The sequence below is a fragment of the Spinacia oleracea genome, chromosome 1, assembly GCF_020520425.1.
Source record: "Spinacia oleracea cultivar Varoflay chromosome 1, BTI_SOV_V1, whole genome shotgun sequence".
Taxonomy (NCBI): domain Eukaryota; kingdom Viridiplantae; phylum Streptophyta; class Magnoliopsida; order Caryophyllales; family Amaranthaceae; genus Spinacia; species Spinacia oleracea.
In genome coordinates, this window is record NC_079487.1 from 7508893 (window position 1) to 7533436 (window position 24544).

The window sequence follows — 24544 nt, forward strand, 5'->3', positions numbered from 1 at the left end:
TAGCATTTTTAGTTATTTTTGTTAGTGTTTAGGTCTTAATTTCGTAATTTATTTATTTTCTTATTTCGATAATTTTATAGTTTAATTATTTTAGTTTTAGTTATTAACTTTCTATTTCTATTTCTATTATTATTATTATTATTATTATTATTATTATTATTATTATTTATTTATTTATTTATTTATTTATTTATTTATTTATTTTCGTTTTATTTTTATTTCGTAATTCTCCCTCGTTTTTGTTTTATATATGTAGGTAAGAGTATCATGGCACGGGATTGAGTTGCAACAATCAAGAAAGCAACGAGCATGAATGTAAAGAATTACAATGTGGACTTTGTTGCTTGTGGGCCTCGGCCCAACTGCTGCCCAAGAGTCCAAGACACACAAACATGAGCTATGCTCCTCCACCTATGTGCACCCTCCTTAGCCTACACCACACCCTTCTCTATCCTCATTCAAGATCTTGTGCTGAAGTGGCTCATGGAGTCTTGCTTGGGTCCCCGGCGGCAGGTATCAGTCACCAGAAAGGTAAAGAAAACCGTTAGCAAGGCTACGAACCTTCTCGAAGGCTAAAAAGAAGGCTCAATCCCAACTCCCGAATCTGGTAAAACTTATACGGTACACCAACAGGTCTAACCGAGACCTTCGAGATGGTTCGTTGTTTACATGCTTAAGCTTCGCATAAGCGATTTCATACCAAAAGCTCTTGACGAGCAGTTGTGTCTCGCCCTTTGTTTCCACAGCCCCCAACTCAAGATCGTTGACCCGGCGCCTGGTAAGCTAGCAAGAAGAAGCAAAAAGAGAGTCTAGTAAAAGCTCAAGGGTTGGATCGCTTCCTCTCTCCGGGCCGATGCAAAATAAGAGCATTTTAACCGGAGATTTCTGGGCGGATTTGAAGAGACTGAGCAGTGTAGTGACTACTTTATTTTCCCTTCCAGAAAGAAAGAAATTCACCACACTCCATCTCATCTCCCTCCCCTTCTCTGCCACAGCAACCCAGCAACACCAACCATAGTGTTGGTCCTCCCTCTTTAACTCACAGCCCACCTACCACCATCGCGGGCAGTGCAGCACCAATCACGCAACAACAACATAAGAAACGCAACCAAAACAGAGAAAAAAACAGAGCATTATTGGTTCGTTCGAACCCGTAACGGAGTTCGACCGAACCGAAAATTTAGAGTTTCTGATTGTATGAGGTTCGGTAGAACCTCAATGGAGTTCGCCCAAACCGACAAAAGTTCGACCGAACACCTAATTAGTTCGACCGAACCTGTTTCATCGCTCAAATTGGTACGGAATTAATGAGGTCACGTGGTTGCGCTCGTGGTTGAGGTTCTTTCTTATGTTCGATCTGCCGCCGTACATGGTTCAATCAAGGGCTGCAATTTCTGAGGAAAGGTTCGAGTTTGAATTGGATGGCCACAATTGATCGATGATGTTGATGGACGAAGGAGATGATGGGCTGATGTCGCTGATGTTTGAGGATTGATGATGAAGATCGATTGACGGTGGAGATGATGATGCAGGCGGTGATGAAGATGATGGACAGCAGCGAAAAAGACGAAGAAGAAACAATTTCGTGGGTCTGATTGGTATTGAGGGGAGGAGTTTCCCTTTTTGTTTTTACTAGCCCAACTACTGTTTACGTTTACAAAAACTTGAATAAGGCGGACTGACAGCGTCAGACGGGTGACGTGGCAGCGCGGGTCGTGACGCGGGTCAGGACGCGGGTCAAATCCGAATCGGGTAAAAAACTGTTATTTTTTCGGGTTTAGTATAAAAGGTTTTCTTTCCCACGTTTTTGCCCATTTTCAAATCACTGTTCACTTTTAGAGAGAGAAACCGCCGAGTTCTTCCATTTCAGGAGAGAGAAAGCTTCTACTCTTTGATCTTCTCTTCGATTTCATCAATTTCTGTAAGTTTTTTGCATTTTCACTTGTTTTTCTTTGTTCGTGTGTAGTTCTTACTGATTTATCCTCTTTTTTTCGTTCGATTTAGGGTTTTGAAGGTGTGATTGTGATATTTTCCGATTTACTTCAAGTTTCGGTAAGTTCTTTCTATTTTCATCTACTTTTTGTTCAATTTTGTCATCATTTGATGTTCGTTTTGTTTCTTACTGTTTTTGGTTTTGATTTAGGGTTTTGTAATTGTGATTTGTGATAATTTCGGTTGTTCTTCATTTTCGACCATATTTTTGAAGTTTTGTTGTCATTTTTTCTTCTTTTTGTTCAATTTTGTTATCATTTGAAGTTCGTTTTTGTTTCTTACTGTTTTTGGTTGTGATTTAGGGTTTTGTAATTGTGATTTGTGATACTTTTGGTTGTTCTTCATTTTCGACAATATTTTTGAAGCTTCTTGTCCTTTTTCCTTCTTTTTGTTCAATTTGTTCATAATTTGAAGTTTGTTTTGGTGTTTTTGTTCAATTTGTTCAATTAAAAGTTCGCTGATAAATAATTAGTTTTTTAATCAATTAGTTAATTATTTTTACCAATTAGTTATTCTTTCAAAGCAATTAGTCATATTCTGACATTCATAAATCAAGTATTAAACGAATTAGTTAATTTATTTAATTTCAAACTTTCTTGAGCAATTAGTTCATTTTTTGACCAATTAGTTAATTGCATAATCCAATTAGTTAACTATTTTAACCTGTTAGTGAAACATTCAAAGCAATTAGTTACACAATGAAATTGTTTTGTTTTTATTGCTATTTATACTGCTTATGTTCATTACACTTTCTTTTTATTTGCGCATTGCAATATATTGAACTACATTCATTTATAGTTTCAGTTCACATAATGAGGTCAAAAAATGCAAACAAAGCATCTGATTATCACGATGGTGGGAAGTCGAGTCAAGATGTTGAAGGCAGTTCAAGGCCGACTGAAGATATTCCAGGTAGTCCAAAGCTGAGTGCAGATGAGAGGAAAATTGGAAGGGGGCCAAAGAAGTCGAAAGTTGAAGTAGAATATACGGAAGATGGCGGGGAAGTTGTAGAGTTGGATAGGTATAACTCCTATCTTTGTAACTGTTATTTATCACTGTTTAATTAGTTGGATAGGTATGACTATTTAAAAATTGATTTTGCAATTATCATAACTTATTTTACATTTAGTGAACTTTTTGCATAATTTAGTTAACTTTTGACTGCAATTAGTTAAATATTTTTCAGTAATTAGTTAACCTTTTTTAAAAAGAATCTTTCCACTAATTAGTTAACTTTTTCCACTAATTAGTTAACTTTTTCCACTAATTAGTTAACCTTTTCCATTAATTAGTTAACTTTTGACTGCAATTAGTTAACTCAATAATTAGTTTACTTTTGACTGCAAATAGTTAACTTTTTCCATTAATTAGTTAACCTATTTCATCAATTAGTTAACCTATTGCATGATTAGTGAAGTTTTTTTCAGTTAGTTAACCTATTTCATTAAATAGTTAACCTTTTTCTTCAATTAGTTAACCTATCTTTGTAACTGTTATTTATCACTGTTTCATTAGTTGGATAGGTATGACTATTTGTTATTTATTTTTAAATTAATTACTTTTGCTTTGAAACAAATTATTTTACCTATATGAAGTAGTTATGTAATTAAAATAATTAGTTAACCTTTAAACACAATTAGTTAAATATTTTTCAGTAATTAGTTAACCTTTTTTTAAAAAGAATCTTTCCACTAATTAGTTAACTTTTTCACTAATTAGTTAACCTTTTACATTAATTAGTTAACTTTTGACTGCAATTAGTTAACTCAATAATTAGTTAACTTTTGACTGCAATTAGTTAACTTTTTCCATTAATTAGTTAACCTATTTTATCAATTAGTTAACCTATTGCATGAATAGTGAAGTTTTTTGCAGTTAGTTAACCTATTTCATTAAATAGTTAACCTTTTTCTTCAATTAGTTAACTTCTTAAGCAATTAGTTAAATATTTTCATTAATTAAATTCTTTTGTTTTGTGTAGGGGTTACAAACTAAATTGTAGACCAGAGGCGTTGATTAATCTTCTTAATTCTATAAAGAAGAATGAAAACAAAGTGAAAGCCATTAAAGAGATAGGTTTTGGTGGTTTGTTGATTGTTCGACTTCATGAAGTCATAACACGCCTTGTTCCATGGCTGCTTCAACATTTTAATTGTGTTGGTCATATGCTCCAGTTTGGAGAAACACAAAATGTTCAGTTATATGATTATGATGTCTATGACGTCTTTGGCTTGCCATGGAACAAGGATTTTGATGTTCAAGAGACTCCAAGAAAGCGGGTTGAAGGAGATGCCAACCATGAAATGATTCAAAGATGGAATGAGAAGTTCCACAAGAAACCAACTGTTCAGGCACCCACCTTGACGGAGTTGGAATCTTTTTTGAAAACAGATGAATGTGGAGATGATTTTAAACGTGTCTTTGTGGTATATGTTTTAGGTAAAAATTTCTAAATTAATCATGCTCAAGTTATTTACCTTTAACAGCAAGTATATAGTTCACTATTTACATTAATTAGTTTACCTTTTTTTTATTAATTATTCTTCTTTTTTCATTAATTAGTTCATTTTAATAATTAGTTTACCTTTTTTATCCATTAGTTACTGTTTTCATCAATCAGTTAACCTATTTTACATTTAGTTAACTTTCTTCATCATTTAGTTAACTTTTTACATTAATTAGTGAACTATTTTTATGAATTAGTTAACATATTATCTTATTGATTTCTGTAATTATCTTATTGTTTTTATAGGTGTATTTTTGGCTCCTACGTCTAACCGGTTGTTAGACATCAAGGTTTTGAAGGCTGTTGAGGATGTTTCACAGATTGTGAAACAAAATTGGTGTAAATACGTGTTAAACCAGCTTGGGTTTGCTGTCGAGAGGTGGAGAGCGAGTGTCAAAAATGACAAGGTTGGTGGCTGCGTTCTATTTTTGGAGATAATTTATCTCCAAAGATCGTTATTTCGGGGTGTAGTCCCCCCTAAGGAAATCCCACTTGTTCAACATTGGAATGATGAACAAGTGACTGAACGTCTGGTTTCCGAAGAAAAGATGGGTTTTGGGGTAGCTTTGGTTGATATAACCAGCTATCCCGTGTCTAAGACTTTTGCTGATTTGTTAGGGGGTCTTAACCCTATCAAACTCGAGGTTCCTGAAGCTTCTGCTGCTCCTGAAGCTTCTGCTGCTCCTTCTGCTTCTGTTGCTCGTGCTGCTTCTAGTGCTCCTGCTGCTTCTGCTAAAGCTTCGAAAGGTGCACCGGGTAATTCCCAAGCTGATCGAAGCAGGATTATTGAGTTTCAAATTCCGGAAAGTGCTCAAACAGATGCTGAAATTCAAGCTACCTGCGATGATGTAAGTCATGATAATGTTCATATTTATTTTTGTTCATATTTAATGAATCTTTTTAATAGTTAACCTATTTTGTCAATTAGTTAACTTTTGTTATGAATTAGTAAACCTTTTTATTCAATTAGTTAACCTGTACCATCAATTAGTTAACCTTTTTATGAATTAGTAAACCTTTTTATTCAATTAGTTAACTTGTACCATCAATTAGTTAACATTTTTTATGAATTAGTAAACCTTTTTATTCAATTAGTTAACCTATTACAATAGTTAACCTTTTGCTTAAATTAGTTAACCTTTTACAGCAATTAGTCAACTTTTTCCATTAATTAGTTAACCAAGTGTTACTTGTTTTATGAATTAGTTAACCTATTTCAGCAATTAGTTATCTTATTTCATCAATTAGTTAACTTATTTTTTAATGAATTTTTCCAATCTTTCATCATTCCATCAATTAGTTAAGTTATTTCATCAAATAGTTCACCCTTTCCTTTAATTAGTTAATGTTATACAGCAATTAGTTAATGTATTTCATCAATTAGTTATCTTTTTTTTTGTGTGAAGGAGTTCCTATTTTGCAATTAGTTAACCTTTTTTATGAATTAGTAAACCTTTTTATTCAATTAGTTAACCTGTACCATAAATTAGTTAACCTTTTTATGAATTAGTAAACCTTTTTATTCAATTAGTTAACTTGTACCATCAATTAGTTAACTTTTTTTATGAATTAGTAAACCTTTTTATTCAATTAGTTAACCTATCTCACAATAGTTAACCTTTTGCTTAAATTAGTTAAGTTTTTACAGCAATTAGTCAACTTTTTCCATTAAGTAGTTAACCAAGTGTTACTTGTTTTATGAATTAGTTAACCTATTTCAGCAATTAGTTATCTTATTTCATCAATTAGTTAACTATTTTTCTCTATAAGTGAACTTATTTTTTAATGAATTTTTCCAATAGTTTCATCATTCCATCAATTAGTTAAGTTATTTCATCGAATAGTTAACCTTTTCCTTTAATTAGTTAACTTTATACAACAATTAGTTAATGTATTCCATCAAATAGTTATCTTTTTCCATGAATTATATAATTGTTTAGATAATTCAATTAGTTAACTATTTAGCTGTTGTTTTCTTTTCTTAATATTTTTCTTTTTTTGTGTGTGAAGGAGTTGCAATTGGCAATGAGAATATATTGTCGCGATTTATATGTTGTGTCCAGTTTCCATAAGGACCGTATAAATTTGTTAAAGAGTCGGCGACAAGAATTATCAGACAGTCCAGGATACAGTGATCCTGTGTTTTTGGAGATAATTGACTCAATTGTTGCCTATGCTGAACACTTGAGAAACGAAAATAATGTTGTTGATGATAATGCTCCTTCTCAAGCTGTTGATGGTGCTGCTGACAAGGGGCCAATTCAGGAGAATGTTGGTGCTGCTGACAAGGGTTCTGGTGATAATGGACCTGGTGATAAGGGGCCAATTGAGAAAAATGTTGAAGGTTCTGGAAATGTTGCTCCCCAAGATGCTGAACCTGAACGAGAAGCTAGGAGTTTCTATAGCAGTCTTCCCATTGGTTCTGCTACAAAAGAAGTCTTCTGCTTATCTGAGTTAATGGGGAGATTTCCGAAGACCCTCGGTCGTCTGAGGAGACTGGAAAAAGAAGTAATTGACTTTTGTTTCTTGGATGATGAGGCACTTGATCAACGGTAAGTTAACAATTAGTTATCTTGTGAGATGAATTAGTTAACTATATATGTCATTTAGTTGAGATTTTTACATAATTTAATATTTTCCTTATTTATTTGTTTTAATTTTTGTGTAACAGGGCTGATGTTTTTATTTTTGGGATGCTCCACAAAATAAATAGGGAGGAAATGCAATGTTTGATTCCTGAGGAATATATCTTATCCAACATTCTATTCTCTTGAACAAAAATCAGTTCATGTTGAATAAAGAACAAAACAATTTCTATTTTGGTGTTGAGTACACGGTTAGTTTCTATTTTACGTAATTTTTTTTATTAATGTCCTTTACTTTTTTATGTTGTATCGTTTAAATAATGAGTTACTTATCTTTTTACCACAATTATTATTTTTTTACATCAATTAGTTAACATTTTCCATCAAGTAGTTAACTTTTTAACTTTTTAAATCATTTAGTTAACTTGTTATGACAATTAGTTAACCTTTTCAAACAATTAGTTAAGTTTTTCCATCAATTACCTACACTGTAAAGTAACTACTTTTGTATTCATTTCAATTAGTTTGTGGTATTATTAGTTAATTTTTGCTATCAATTAGTTAACTTTTTCTATCAAGTAGTGAACTTTTTCTATCAATTAGTGAACTTTTTCTATCAATTAGTTAACTTTTTCTATCAATTAGTGAAGTTTTTCTATCAATTAGTTTCCCATGAATTAGTTATTCTACTAGTATAGTACCCGTGCGATGCACAGTTTATGATCTAAATATTAATTTTGCATGAAATCTAAACTATAATTATATACAATTGTCTTCTAAATAAATCTTATAGATATTCTTCTAATTAAAACCAAATCTATCACATTTGACGAAATTTTGTGGGAGACCCTCCTATTCCATACAAAGATTATTTTGAACCCCATTCATCACCATGTCAAACATAAAGTATTTTCACTTACCTTTACTTTGATAATCTTACCATCTAATACTGGATATACCATCTACCAATTATCCGATCAATTAACACCTACATACACCATCTACTTTATTCAGGTAAGGATTACTCCGAAGTGGGGAGCATGTGGAAGATGGTCCCTCCATTTCCATGCCAACTTTAAAATGTCATCTCCATCCTCACTACCCAACGATAGTATATGGAACTCATTCCCATCCCAACCCCAACCACTGCCTAGCGGGGTACTAAACAAAAGTCATCCCCGCTCCTTCACCATCCAGATATCCACACCCGGCTCAAACTCACCCCTAAATCAAGCAAATTTATTTTGTTTGGTAGGAGAGTTTTGAATTTTAAAACACTGTTCTTTTCTCTTATTTAATCCGGTTGTCTGATTCGAGTTATTGAGTAAATAAACAGAATATATAATATGCAAGTTAGTAGTGAAAAGATGTAGATATATTCATAATTAATAAGATGAAAGATAATATAGGCAGGCGGTTCCAGACTAAGGCTTTGTTTTGTTCACCTTATTTAAAAAATAAGTCCAGATAAGTTCACATAAGTTCATATAATTTCAAATAAGATATGTTTTGGAAAAATAAGGGTTGACTAAGTAGAATTTATAACTAAAATAAGTTGTGATAAGTTCTAATAAGTTTAGGTAAGTTCAGATAAGATAAGTTCATAAAAAATAAGTGAAAATCAGGTGAATAGAACGCAGTACCCCCTAAAATCCATCATCGCTTGACATATACATTTTTATCCCTATAATCCACCGAGGCGAGACGCACGATTTACGTATCAAAAAGTTAATTTCGTACAAAATTTTATACATAAATGATATTGCATTCGTGACATTAATCTATTATTCTACAGTTAAAAAATATTATTAACAATAACTTAACAAAGCCTTAATGCGGAGAGTGTTATTTAAGTAATTTTATATCAAATATAGTCCATGATTCATCTTAAACACCACCTTTTAATTCTATACTAATCCTTATATTTTTTTAGCATATATTTATTGATATTAATTCGTTGTTTAAAAATAATTCTTATACTATTCCATCCATCCCAATTCAAAGCGTTCACATATCATGACACATAATTTTACTATAATTGTTGAAATGTGGTTCTCAATATTTTATATTGTGAAGGTAGGTAGAAAGAAACATAGATATTTTTTATTCCATTGAGTGAGAGTGAGTATGGACCCTAGGTTATAGTAGATGAAAAAATAGAAGTAATTATACAATTGTGTCCATTTCCAAAAATACTAACATCTCAAACTAAATTGGACTTCATGACTATAATGCATATATCATATATGACTATATATAACCATAGTCTACCAATTGTAGAATTTGATTTTGGTCATATTTTTCATAGTTTGAGGAAGCACGTACCAATTTCATATACTCGATAAGATATATTTCGTTTTATAGATAAATCGGTAATGTTATAAGTATACTCTGTATTTTAGTAATGTTAAATGTTTTAATTTCACCAGTATTATTATTTGTAGAACTGAATATTTAAATATGTTCAAAATGCTATCAATTTTTCTTGTAATGTTAAAATGTTTTTTATTTTTTATTACCATACTCATATGTTACTTTTGAAATTGATTTTTTTAAAAGAATATATAGAAAATTTACTTTTTATTTAGAAATTTCAAAAGATATTTTTCATGAAGTGTTTATTACTATATATTATTTGGTATACATCATAATCAATAGTTTATAGAAATGAGACGATTTTTAGAAATTAGTATATTATTCATAGAATCTTAATGCATTATTTAAGTAATGTTATAATATTATAAGATATAGAATACGAAGTAGTATCCATATTTTTTTATTATTATTATTTTCAAAAATTATGACGTACTTTTGAAAAAAAAATGAGAGCACGATGTATTAGTTGTGAATGCATCAACTTGCTTGTTTAATACGTAGTACGTAGTTAAATACTCTATACTTCGTAATATATAAGTTACATTATATTTTTCTTGTTCTTGTAAGCTATGTATAATTATTCAATGTTGTATAATATCACATTTAATAGTTGTATTTCTTAAGACGAATCTATTTTTTAAAATGTTATATTACGTACAAGATATTATACATTCTTATTTATATTTGGTCATTTTAAACTTGTTTGAAATCATAATTACTTAAGGTTAACAAAATAATACTCCGTAGATCATTATATTAGGAAACTTTTGTTAAGTATGACAAAGTAATAGAATTATTATATGCTTCCAAATATTCCGCATATGAAAACATGGATTTGTAAAAGATATTGATTACCTTAAAGAATTATTTGATATATATGTAAATTATAAACACTTGATAGTGACACGTGTAAGCTTTACATCGAGCGTCATGTGTTTTAATAGAGTAGATATAGATCTTAATTATGAAAAATCAGATAAATTCACATATTAGATGAGATCGGATCAGAAAAAATAAATTCAGATTAGATCATGAGAAATAAAGTGAACTAAACGGGGTCTTAGTCAACATTATTTAATCATCTACGTTTATATTTGTCGTCCACCCAATCTAAAATCCAAACTTGTTCCATCTTCAATTATAATGTAGCATTTACATATATAGAACCGATATAAATATAACTCAATATATTTTGTAATCTATAAAGTAATTACTCCGTATTTAGTTTTTTTTATAGCTTTGTTAGAATTCCTAATTGTGTAAACATATGATATCAGCATATACATAGAATGTTTTATTATTTAAATATTCTTTGACATATTTAGTGTAACTAATAACTTATTACATAATTAGATATTTGACGTATTAGATATTTGAAATAATTAGATATTTGACATATTTATTTTTAATAGTTTTTTTTAATATTATAAGAGAAGCGAATCAATGAGTGACATTTGTCATCACCACATTTATTTCCTCTCTTTTAATATATTATATAGATATATAGATTGCTTATGCACTTTTTCCTTGATGTTTAGTGAGTAATAAGGAAGGAAATCTCTTAATTATGTAGTGTATATACACCAAACATCCCTTATATATGTACAACATTAAATAAATTCAGATCAGATCAGATCGGAAAAAATAAATTCAGATCAGATCATGAGAAATAAAGTAAACTAAACGGGGCCTTAGTCAACATTATTTAATCATCTACGTTTATATTTGTCGTCCACCCAATCTAAAATCCAAACTTGTTCCATCATCAATTATAATGTAGCATTTACATATATAGAACCGATATAAATATAACTCAATATATTTTGTAATCTATAAAGTAATTACTCCGTATTTAGTTTTTTTTATAGCTTTGTTAGAATTCCTAATTGTGTAAACATATGATATCAGCATATACATAGAATGTTTTATTATTTAAATATTCTTTGACATATTTAGTGTAACTAATAACTTATTACATAATTAGATATTTGACGTATTAGATATTTGAAATAATTAGATATTTGACATATTTATTTTTAATATTTTTTTTTTAATATTATAAGAGAAGCGAATCAATGAGTGACATTTGTCATCACCACATTTATTTCCTCTCTTTTAGTATATTATATAGATATATAGATTGCTTATGCACTTTTTCCTTGATGTTTAGTGAGTAATAAGGAAGGAAATCACTTAATTATGTAGTGTATATACACCAAACATCCCTTATATATATACAACATTAAATAAATTCAGATCAGATCAGATCGGAAAAAATAAATTCAAATCAGATCATGAGAAATAAAGTAAACTAAACGGGGCCTTAGTCAACATTACTTAATCATCTACGTTTATATTTGTCGTCCACCCAATCTAAAATCCAAACTTGTTCCATCATCAATTATAATGTAGCATTTACATATATAGAACCGATATAAATATAACTCAATATATTTTGTAATCTATAAAGTAATTACGGAGTATTTAGTTTTTTTATAGCTTTGTTAGAATTCCTAATTGTGTAAACATATGATATCAGCATATACATAGAATGTTTTAATATTTAAATATTCTTTGACATATTTAGTGTAACTAATAATTAGATATTTGACGTATTAGATCTTTGAAATAATTATATCTTTGACATTTTTTTTTTTAATATTTAAGAGAGGCGAATCAATGAGTGACATTTGTCATCACCACATTGATTTCCTCTCTTTTAGTATATTATATAGATTAAGGTACCTAGGTTTGTATTCATTTCAGGTAGTTTGTTGTACATTTAGTTGACCTTTTCTATCAATTAGTGAACTTTTTCTATCAATTAGTTAACCTTTTCTATCAATTGGTGAACTTTTTTTATCAATTAGTGAACTTTTTCAATCAATTAGTTAGCATTTTCCATGAATTAGTTATACTATTAAGGTACCTAGTTTCGTATTTATTTCAGTTAGTTTGTTGTACAATTAGTTAACTTTTTCTATCAATTAGTTAACTTTTGCTATCAATTAGTTAACTTTTGCAATCAAATAGTTAACTATTTCTATCAACTAGTTAACTTTTTCCATGAATTAGTTATCCTTTTCCATCAATTAGTTACACATGAAAGTACCTAGTTTTGTATTCAGTTTAGTTAATTTGTTTATACTGTTTTCTAATTAAATTTGGTTTTTTGCTTATGCCAGAGGAAGCTTGAAGGTGCTCTTAAGACGAAGTCAGCTGAATCTCTAAATCAAATTATTGATGAACTTATCAATAGTTGGAAATATTGGGTGCAAATCAATGACCACAAATTCAATCTGAAAAATGTGGGAATGGTAAGTTGGTATTTTGGTAGTTATGCCTTTATATGTAATAGTTAATTTGTGATATGAAATAGTTAAGTTTTTATATATTTTAGTTTGATTTTTCTTACTTTTTTTCCTTGATTCATTTGCAGTTTTTCTTTCCCATTATTTACCAAGAACACCTCTCTCTGTTGATTGTCAACATAAATCAGAGAAGTCTTGTCTATGTTGACAACATAATTTGGAGTAAGAAGATTCATGATGATTATATGGCAATGGTGTCATTGCTTATTGAAGGATTTGCACAGTTTCTGCTAGAGATTGGCCATGCGGCTGCTGCTGATTGCTTAAATTTTGAAATGTCAATTCTGGACTTTGCTGGGAGATCAGATAACCCTGATCATGTAGATTGCGGAATTTTTTTGATGACAGCAATGCAGTACTTTAATGGCAAAAATATTCCCATGGACCTTTCCTATGTAAGTCTACTTCAGTTAAGATTTTCAAGCAATTAGTTTATCTTTTCTAGTTTCAATAGTTTCAAATTAAGTATTTCATGAATTAGGTAACCTTTTTTCTTCAATTAGTTAACTTATTACTTCAAATAGTTAACCTTTTTTCAGTTAGTTTACTTTTTACATTAATTAGTTTACCTTTTGCATCCATTAAGCTTTTAACAATAATTAGTTAACTTTTTCCATCTATTAGTTAACTTCTCCCAACAATTAGTTATCTTTTCATCAATTAGTTATTGTTTTAACTTTTTAACAACTTTTTCTATCAAGTATTTTATCAATTTAGGTAACTTTTTACTGCAATTAGTTAACTTTTTACTACAATTAGTTAACTTTTATACAGCAATTAGTTAACTTTTTACAGCAATTAGTTAACTTTTTACAACAATTAGTTAACTTTTTACTGCAATTAGTTAACTTTTTATAGCAATTAGTTAACTATTAACAGCAATTAGTTAACTTTTTACTGCAATAAGTTAACTTTTTACAGCAATTAGTTAACTTTTTATAGCAATTAGTGAACTTTTTACAGCAATTAGTTAACTTTTTACAACAATTAGTTAACTTTTTACTGCAATTAGTTAACTTTTTATAGCAATTAGTTAACTTTTAACAGCAATTAGTTAACTTTTAAATTTATTAGTGAACTTTTTACAGCAACTAGTTAACTTTTTTAATCTATTAATAAACCTATTTTTTGTTTCATACAATCAGTATTTAGTACACATACATTATCTTATATATTATGTTTTTATTTCAGCGCGGTACAAGGACAATGTTACGGGCTAAGATTTGTTCAACCTTAGTCCTTTCTGATATGAATGAAATTCGGGCTGATGTGCTGGAGGAACTGGAATCATTCAACATGATTAAAGTTGGTATTTCCCATGCTGTTCGTGATCGCCGAAAGAAAAAGAAAGAAGAAGAAGAAAGACAGAGAAAAGAAGCAGAAGCAAAGAAGAAGCTAGAAGAAGAAGAGGCTGTAAAGTTGAAACAGCAGGCTGATTTAAAAAAGGCTGAAACTACAAGGAAAAGGTTAGAAACAATTGCAAAAAGAAAAGCAGCAGCCCAAGAGAAGCCAGAAGGAAATGACAATGCTCCTTTGAGAACATACAAGTCATCAAGGCGAATTGCCAAGAACAACGAACCAGTGGTAGCAGCTGAAGCAGTGCCAACAGTAGAAGCAGTGCCATTCTCTGATATGGATCAAAACAAAGCTACTGTTGCACCGAAACAAAAGAGACCAAAAGTTATTCATCATAAGCCACCTTCCAGTTAATCAGTAAACTTAGCTATCAGGTTGTTTTTAGTTGTTATTTAGTAAACAATTTATATGTGAATATTTTTATTAACTGCTTTGTTTAGTTGATATATTTTGAGAATAGGTGCTTTAAAACAGAAATTTAATCTTTGAATATTTTGGGCAAGTATCTCTTTTGGTATATATATATTTAGTAGGAGCTTATTTTGAATTATTTACTTGATATATTTCATAAGTATTAAATTCAATTAGTTAAATATCAAATTCAGTTAGTTAACTAATTGATGCAAAAAGTTAACTAATTGATGGAAAAGGTTAACTTATAGATTGTAAAGGTTAACTAATTGATGCAAAAAGTTAACTACTTTTAGGTTAACAATATTAGTTAAACATAATCATCCTGCATATTGTGACATCAAGAATAATTATAGTAACTTAACTTTTGAAAATAAAATCAATTTGTTAACTTATTAAGGGAACAAGTTAACTAATTGATGGTACAAGTTAACTAATTGATGAAAAATGTTAACTAATTGTACAACAAACTAACTGAAGTGCATACAAAACTAGGTACCTTAATAGAATAACTAATTCATGGAAAAGGCTAACTAATTCATAGAAAAAGTTCACTAATTGATAGAAAAAGTTAACTAATCATACAACAAACTAACTGAAGTGAATACAAAACTAGGTACCTTAATAGAATAACTAATTCATGGAAAAGGGTAACTAATTGATAGAAAAAGTTCACTAATTGATAGAAAAAGTTAACTAATTGATAGCAAAAGTTAACTAATAATACTATAAACTAATTGAGGGAAAAAGTTAACTAATTGATGGAAAAATTTAACTAATTGATGAAAAAGTTAACTAATTGAGGGAACAAGTTAATTAATAGATGGTACAAGTTAACTTATTGATGATAAAAGTTAACTAATTTTTAGAAAAAGGTAACTAATTGATGATAAAAGTTAACTAATTTTTACAAAAGGTAACTATTTGAGGGAAAACGTTAACTAATTGAGGGAGCTTATTTTGAATTATTTACTTGGTATATTTCATAAGTCAGTCAATCTAATTCAATATATTAGTTAAGCATTAAATTCAATTAGTGAAATATCAAATTCAATTAGTTAAAACTTATTAATGAAAATAGTTAACTAATTGCTGCAAAAAGTTAACTATTTGGTGGAAAAGGTTAACTAATTGATGGTAAAGGTTAACTAAAGAGTGGTAAGTTCAACTAATTGATGCAAAAAGTTAACTAATTTTAGGTTAACAATATTAGTTAAACATAGTCATCCTACATATTGCGACGTCAACAATAATTACAGTAACTTGACTTTTGAAAATGAAATCAATTAGTTAACTAATTGAGGGAACAAGATAACTAATTGATGAAAAAAGTTAACTAATTGAGGGAACAAGTTAAATAATTTTTATAGAAAGGTAACTAATTGATGGAAAAAGTTAACTAATTGATAGAAAAAGTTAACTAATTGCTGAAAAAAGTTAACTAATTGATGGAAAAGGTTAACTAATGCATTGTAAGGTTAAAAATATTAAATAATTGAGGGAAGAAGTTAACTAATTGCTATAAAAAGTTAACTTATTGCTGTAAAAAGTTAACTAATTGTAGTAAAAAGTTAACTAATTGCAGTAAAAAGTTACCTAAATTGATTAATTACTTGATAGAAAAAGTTGTTAAAAAGTTAAAACAATAACTAATTGATGAAAAAGATAACTAATTGATGGGACAAGTTAACTAATAGATGGAAAAAGTTAACTAATTATTGTTAAAAGCTTAATGGATGCAAAAGGTAAACTAATTAATTGCTGAAAAAAGTTAACTAATTGATGGAAAAGGTTAACTAATGTATTGTAAGGTTAACAATATTAAATAATTGAGGGAAGAAGTTAACTAATTGAGGGAACAAGTTAACTAATTGCTGGTACAAGTTAACTAATTTGATAAACACTAAATTCAATCCAATGTCACTAAAAAAGTTGTTCTTTTGGTGTAAAAGTTCCAAATTCTGTAGGTGCTGTTGACGATGTCCTTATCTCAAAGAATCCTTTTTTTCTTTTACTTCTTCCTTTTGTCTTCACTAGTGGTGGATTTTCAACTATTATTTGTGGTGCATTTGATGATGATGATGATGTAGACGGTGCTATGTTGATTGTGGTTTGTTGTGCTTCAACATCGTCTTGTGCCTTTTGTGCTGCCTCCTTTTCTGCTGCTTTTTCTTTTTCTAGAACCTTATTTATGCTTTCGTTAGCATGAGCATAAGCCTCTTTAAGCACCTATTAGTTAAGATTTAAAGCAAACTAGTTAGACTCTTGAAGTATTTAGTATTTATTGTTATGTATTAGTTAAATAATAGTTATTAAAAACCTTTTTAGCTGCATCACTCCCTTGACATTTAATAACCAAGTTGTACAAATTTCTTGCCATCTCATAACGCCATGGAGTAATTTTTCTCTTTTTTGTTCCATTATCTTCTCTATGTTCCATTCTCTTCCATACTTCACTTTTTGCAAACTTTGTCCACCTTTTTGAAATGTATTGCTCTGGAATGTTGACAATAGAATGTATATGTAGAACTCGTATTGCATGGAAACATAGCCATCCAAATATTGTGACATCCAAATATTAACTAATTGATGAAAAAAGTTAACTAATTGATGAAAAAAGTTAACTAATTGATAGTAAAAGTTCACTAATTGTTAGAAAAAGTTAACTAATTGATGAATAAAGTTAACTAATTGTACAACAAACTAACAGAAGTGAATACAAAACTAGGTACCTTAATAGTATAACTAATTCATGGAAAAGGCTAACTAATAGATAGAAAAAGTTCACTAATTGATAGAAAAAGTTAACTAAGTGATGAAAAAATTAATTAGTAGATGGTACAAGTAAACTAATTGATGAATAAAGTTAACTAATTGTACAACAAACTAACTGAAGTGAATACAAAACTAGGTACGTTAATAGTATAACTAATTCATGGAAAAGGCTAACTAATTGATAGTAAAAGTTCACTAATTGTTAGAAAAAGTTAACTAATTGATGAAAAAATTAATTAATAGATGGTACAAGTAAACTAATTGATGAATAAAGTTAACTAATTGTACAACAAACTAACTGAAGTGAATACAAAACTAGGTAACTTAATAGTATAACTAATTCATGGAAAAAGCTAACTAATTGATAGAAAAAGTTCACTAATTGATTGAAAAAGTTCACTAATTGATAGTGTATGTAAAAATGCAATTAGTTAAGAGCATTAACTAACCTGATTCTTCGAAGTTCCTACAAGTGCATTTAATGGAATTTGTTGTTGGATCAAATGCTACATAATGGGCAGTATGTTCAGGCCAAGATTCATGTTGCACTTTGTAACCAAAGAAATTTCCATTGATGTAGTTGACATTTGAGATGCAACCCATTGCATACTTGAATTCTTTTTCAAAATCTCTAAACAATGTAAGTGTGTAAACATTTGCCGCATGTTTTATCATTCCGACCATTGGAAAATCAGATTTAGGCAAAGCATTTCCACAATTATATTCATTTTGATCTTCTTGATATCTCCAACGATCCACTGTTGCTCCAAAAATGTGAAAGAATTCTGTTAGTGAAGTTGATTTGTTCCCTTTAAATCCAATAGCATTGTTAGTGCTCTCACTCCTGTGTAACAAGATTGAATTAGTTAAACATTTTATTTAATTAGTTAAGCAGGTACAGGAATTAGTTAAGCAAACAAAGGAACTAGTTAAGAAGGTGAAACATTTAGTTAAACATTTTGTTTAATTAGTTAATCTTTCTGATTAATTAGTTAAGCAGGCAAAGGAATTAGTTAAGTAGATGAAACAATTAGTTAAACACTGTGAAGTATTCAAAGCAATTAGTGAAGTATTCATAGTAATTAGTGAAGTATTCATAGCAATTAGTGAATTATTCTGAGCAATTAGTTTAGCATTAAAAAATTAGTGGACTTCTTTTATTTAAGCATTTACCTTTGTGAAGACAATATTCCAGCTGAGAAAAAATCTTTGTTCAAAGCTGTACACCATTTTTCTTTTATTGTATAGAGATTTGTAAACCAATCATGATCTTGAAGGTTATACTTAGTAATCATGTCAAACCAAGTGGTTTCAAATTCTTCTTCATTGTAACAATGATATAAGCACTTCTTGAATGTGTCTTTGAATGTATTGTCAGCTTTTAAGTCTCCAAATCTTGACACAGCATTCTTTTGTAAGTGCCATAAGCATAATCTATGTCTTGTATTAGGAAATACCTGCAATTTTTTTGATGAATGATGTATTAGTTAAGAATTTAAACTATATAGTTAAGTCAGAACAGAATTCTGTATTAGTTAGGAATCTGAAAATGATGCAAAAAGTTAACTAATTCATGCAAAAAGTTAACTAATTCATGCAAAAAGGTAACTAATATATTATTAAAACAAAAGTTAACTAGTTCATGCAAAAACTTATCTAATTCATTGCAAAAGTTAACTAATTGATTCAAAAAGTTAACTAATGTATGTAATAGGATAACTAATTGATGGAAAAAGTAACTGATGAATGGATATCAATTTAGTTAAACTTTTCAACTCATTAGTTAAAGACCAGTAGCAAATAGTTAACAATTTTGCAATTAGTTAACTATAAAACCCAAATAGTTAATACACTCTTACTTGTTCAATAGCATTTGCCATTGCTTGATCTTGATCTGTAAAGATAGTTATAGGTGCTTTGCCTCCCATAGAGTCCAGAAATGTTTCCAATAGCCACACAAAAGTGTGTGTCTTCTCATCAACAATAAAAGCACAACCAAACATCACATTACTCCAATGGTTGTTGACACCTACAAATGGCGCACAAACTAAATTGTATTTGTTTGTTCTGAAAGTTGTGTCAAAGACACAGACATCACCATATATGTCATAATCTTCTTGCATCATTCCATCCCTCCAAAACATGCTTATTACTTGGTTTGCCTCGTTCACCTTTACTCGAAAATAAAAGTTTGGATCTTCTTCTCCTCTCTTAATTAACATGTTCACAACTGCTTGTGTATCTTTTCCTTCTAGTCTTTTCATTTTCAATCTACTTGTGAAATTCATGTGGTCAACTAATGTGTGTCCAACGACCCTTGCGTCGCCAGCTTCATTACACATATATCTATAGGAATCTGCTTGTGTTATTCCTGATAGTGTGAGTCCTTCAATTACTTTTCCCTTTTCTTCATCAATTTTTCTTTGTGATCTGGAAATGATGCAAAACGTTAACTAATTGTTGTAAAAAGTTAACTAATATATGCAAAAAGTTAACTAATATATGCAAAAAGTTAACTATTTGTTGTAAAAGGTAAATAACTAATATATTATTAAAATAAAAGTTACCTAATTCATGCAAAAATGTAACTAATTGATTGAAAAAGTTAACTAATTGATGAAAAAGTTAATTTATGGTTTTAGGAAGTAAGTAATTGAGGTAAAAAGTAAACTAATTGATGAAAAACATTAACTAAATGTTTTAAAAAGTTAACTAATGCATGGAAAAGGTTAACTAATTTATGAAAAAAGTTAAGTAATTGATGGAAAAAGGTAAGTAACTGTTTTATCTAGTTTATTATTAAAACAAAATTATTTAAACGCTTAAGTAATTAATGTCAAAGCCTAACTAAATATATTTAATGGTTAACTAATTACTTGTATTTTGTTTTGTACCTTTCAAAGTTTTGCAGTGACTCTATTGTTAAGGCATGATTGTGTTCTATAACATGATGAAAGACTATAAACTTTCCATCCTTTTGTAACTTCAATCGTATAGATGCGTTGCACCCTGTTCTAGTAAGGTTTTGCTGCCTTGCGTTCTTTGACTGCTCTTTCTGTTTGCTCTCACTTGATACAGTTGCTTCTTCTTTCTTTGTGTTCTTTGTGTTTTCCTTTCTCTTTCCTTCCTTTGAACAACAAAAGTATCTTTCCTTTATCTCTCCCGTTTTTTGATCTCTCCTTAATGTGTTTTTTCTTATTGAAAATCCAAGAAGTATTGAATGTTTGTCATAAAGTTCATGTAGTTCATCTACAGTGCCAGTATATCCAGTCAAAGGTCCTCTAATATCATCCTCTGTTAAATCGTTCCAAATATCTTTTGAACCTGTAAAATGAACAAAAGTAATAATTAACAAAAGAAACTAATTAGTTACATAATTCAGGAAATTAGTTAACCAATTGAACTAATTGAGAGAACAAGTTAACTAATTGATGATAAAAGTTAACTAATTAAGGGAACAACTTAACTAATTGATGGTACAAGTTAACTAATTAAGGGAACAACTTAACTAATTGATGGTACAAGTTAACTAATTGATGATAAAAGTTAACTAATTGATGATAAAAGTTAACTAATTGCTTCAAAAAGTAAACTATTTGGTGGAAAAGGTTAACTAGTTGCTTCAAAAAGTTAACTATTTGGTGGAAAAGGTTACCTAAATGATGGTAATGGTTAACTTAGTGAAAAATGAAATTTGAAAAGTAGCTTTAAAAAAAATTAGTTTAGTATTGATATTAATTAGTTAAGTTCTTAAAGAAATCAGTAATTTATTTAAATTAAAAGTTCCTTTATATATTATTTAGTTTATTATCCAATTAGTTAACCATTTTTACCAGTTAGTGATTCTTTCAAAGCAATTATTTAACCAATTTGTTTAGTTTTTTAGCCGCTTAGTTAATTATATTCATTAAATTAATTTTAAAACCTGAAAAATAAGCTGATGGTGTTTCTCCTGTTGTTGCAGAACTTGTTTCAGATGTGTTTTCCTTTGTTCCAGAACTTGTTTCAGTAGTTACTTGCTTCAATGTTGTAAAAGCCCTTTGATTAGGGTTATCAAATTGCGCAGAAGGTTGAAATCGAGAAGGAGGATGAAGATCGCTTTGATAATGGTTATCAAAACGGGCAGGAGGTTGAAATCGAGGAGGAGGATGAAGGTCGCTTTGGTTAGGGTTATCAAATCGCGCAGGAGGTTGAAAACGAGGAGGAGGATGACGGTCGCGAGGTTGAAAAATCGGTGGTGGTAGAAATCGAGGATGTTGAAGGTGGCGAGGTTGAAAATTCGGTGGTGTTACAAATCGAGGAGAATGTTGAAGGTGGCGAGGTTGAAAACTCGGTGGTTGAAATTGTGGCGGAAACATCTGTGTTGGTTGTTGAAATTGTGGCGGAAATAATGGTGGTGGTGGTTGAAAGCCGTCGGCCATGTCTGATCTGAAAGTTGTCGGCGGTGATTGTGGCGGAAATATCGGTATTGGTGGTTGAAATTGCTCATAGCCGCCGTCGCCCATGTCGGATCTGAAAGTTGTTGGCGGCGATTGCGGCGGAGCAAGCTGAATAATTTCGCGAAATTAGATTAGGGTTTGAGAAAGGATGTCGCTGTTGTGAAGAAGGAAGGAGGAAGGAGGAAGGAGGAAGAGAGAGAAAGAAAACGCGCTGTTTCGTATTTAGGTGGCGCGTGAAGCCCACGCGCGCGTGGGGGAGTCAGCAGACTGACAGGCGCGTGGCCGTCAGGCCGCCTGACAGAAAACGCGCTGGTTTACGTTTATGTACTCGGTTTATCACTTTATCCGTCATTCACGGTTTTTACAATATATATAAATTAAATAGATATAAAAGTTCAACAAGCGGGGATAGCTCAGTTGGGAGAGCGTCAGACTGAAGATCTGAAGGTCGCGTTTAATTTTAATTTTTTTTAGATTTTTCTTTTAAGCATATGTTACTCCCAAACAATTTTGATTAATACTAGTGGATGATCGCGCGCGTTGCGCGCAGTGTGGCTGGATATTTAAATCTGGCTCCGATGGTGTTTTAGCACCCTAATTTCTTAGTTCCTCTGTTCTTATTTACATGACACAATGAGGTTTTAGACACTATTCACACAAATACCTTTGACTTCCTTTTGTGGTTTATACATAAAAAAAAACGTAGTCGTGTGGGGTCTTATTAGATTCGTATCAGTAAATATTATTTTAATATCAACTTTTTATAATTTTTTCCGATCCATAATTAGAGATATTAATGTTAGAAATCGTGCATTGACAAACGTGCCTAAATAATTGTGTCATTTAAAAAAGAACGGAGGAAGTATTCTTTTTTAATACGGATCGATTTTGGATTTTTGGGAATCCGATCCAAAAAATTCATATCGATCGAATCAGATCCTGTATCTGAAAATTAAACACCCCTTATGTAGTATATGTTCACGTTTTATTACCTTAGAAAAATTAGAATATAATAAATGACAGAATTGTATCCTAATTTCAATGTATTTTTCCTTTTCAACAAAAGGAGTTGAAAAATTGAATACACGAAACTCGATACTATACACAGTACATGTTCTACATTTCACTTGAATAAAAAAGGAAATGCAAACGTATATAAGAATCCTTTTCAACAAAAAGAGTTGAAAATTAAAGCTGGATACTCGAAACTCGATACTATAAACAGTACATGTTCTACATTTCATTTGAATAAAAAAAGAAATGCAAACGTATATGAGAACTTTTACCTTATTCCCGACTATGTTTATAATTAGGTGTACTCAAAATCGGTTTTTATCTTATTGATCGGTTGTACTAAATTGTAAATAAACAAAATCGATAAAGTTAGTACAAAAAAGACACTTGGTACATGTACCCAGCTCTAAATAACTTCGGACTTAAGAACGAGTTTATTAGATTAAGGAGTATGAGTTGAGTGAGTACCAAAGAAATATGCAGTGAAGTGTTTAGATTAAGTCTCAATAAGCCTATTGCCCTTGATAAAAGTAGTTGACAAATTAGTTAAAGAGAAATTAGGATAATTATTAAAAAAAAAAAAAATTAATTAATTTATGGGAAGTTACTGTTCATAAGGAACAGTAACTTAGCTCCCAATTTTTAAAGGGTAGAGATTCTCTTTTCCTTTTTTTATTTTCTCTTATTTTCTTTTATTTTCTTTTTGTCCTTTCTTACTCCTTTTTATTTCCTCTTTTCTTTACCTTTTTTTTTTTTTTTCTCTTTTCAATTGGAGTATAAATATCCATAAATTGGGTTATGCTAAGGGGAACTCATATTAGGATGTAAATATTTTAGTTTTCTCTCAATTTTTTAGGGTTTAGGTTTTAACTTTTAGAGAGATAAAGTGAGAAAAATTAATGAAAAATTGGGGCTTTTGAATTCAAGTGTGGCAATTTTGTTCAAGATTTCCACTATCAATCAATGAGCATTTCTATCTCTCTCTTCATTTATTTGTTCATTTATTGCTTTATTTATTTATTGTTTTAATTAGTTTAATTGTTTTTGTTTATTTTAATGATTCATGTTTAGATTAGTTGTTGTTATTGTTTAGAATCATGTTTTTAGTTGTTAATTTCGTTAAATTTCATATTTTTAGGATTATGGAGTAGTTTATTGATTAGGGTTTGGTGAAAACTCAACATTGATTGGTTTGGGTGTTTGTGATTAGAAATTAGGGATTTTCATGATTAAATTATTACATGTTTAAGCATTTCCGATACATGTTGCATTTAACTTGATCAATTAAGTGTTCCATGATTTATTGGAGTAGTCTAGTTGGGTTGGAAAGGGATTAAAGACCTAAACTTGAGTATTTGGTTGAATTGGAATTTTGATTTACCCCGGGTGTGATAGGGTAAAACGGGAGTTCATCCTTGATGCTTAGGGAAATTGTTCGCGCATCGGGAGATGGTTGGAACTATTTGTGAATTCAACGCTTATTCATGTAGTGCTTGTGAATCTTCCCCGTTTTCAATTGTCTTATGTCCATCCCGTGATTTGTTGTTGTTTGACCCATTCCCTAATCGCGTTTACTTTTGATTTCTTAGTTTAATTTAATTAGTTTTATTCTATTAGTGATTTTCCAAAACCTCGTTTCGACCTAGCTTGTTGTTCGATTGACATAAATTAGCGCACCTTAGTCCTTGTGGATTCCGACCCTTGCTTACCGCTTTACTT

At 30.0% G+C, this 24544-nt stretch overlaps 3 protein-coding genes across 3 annotated transcripts; 2 read left to right on the top strand and 1 right to left on the bottom strand.

The window, feature by feature from the left end:
* The first annotated feature begins 258 nt into the window (after nt 1-258).
* LOC110780870 (uncharacterized) lies at nt 259-7272 on the top strand. Its single transcript, XM_056831435.1, has 8 exons — nt 259-1752; nt 1840-1921; nt 2005-2052; nt 2791-3013; nt 3974-4431; nt 4745-5346; nt 6509-7050; nt 7170-7272. The coding sequence occupies exons 4-8, from the start codon at nt 2805-2807 to the stop codon at nt 7270-7272; spliced, it is 1914 nt and encodes a 637-aa protein (XP_056687413.1). The 5' UTR covers nt 259-1752; nt 1840-1921; nt 2005-2052; nt 2791-2804.
* A 5634-nt stretch (nt 7273-12906) lies between these two features.
* LOC130465708 (uncharacterized) lies at nt 12907-14640 on the top strand. The gene is made up of 2 exons (XM_056834572.1): nt 12907-13225; nt 14022-14640. The coding sequence occupies exons 1-2, from the start codon at nt 13016-13018 to the stop codon at nt 14538-14540; spliced, it is 729 nt and encodes a 242-aa protein (XP_056690550.1). The 5' UTR covers nt 12907-13015; the 3' UTR covers nt 14541-14640.
* Nucleotides 14641-16418: 1778 nt separating this feature from the next.
* Nucleotides 16419-17075, bottom strand: LOC130465709 (uncharacterized). Its single transcript, XM_056834573.1, has 2 exons — nt 16918-17075; nt 16419-16826 (listed from the first exon to the last, which is right to left on the bottom strand). The coding sequence occupies exons 1-2, from the start codon at nt 17035-17037 to the stop codon at nt 16521-16523; spliced, it is 426 nt and encodes a 141-aa protein (XP_056690551.1). The 5' UTR covers nt 17038-17075; the 3' UTR covers nt 16419-16520.
* Nucleotides 17076-24544: the final 7469 nt, after the last annotated feature.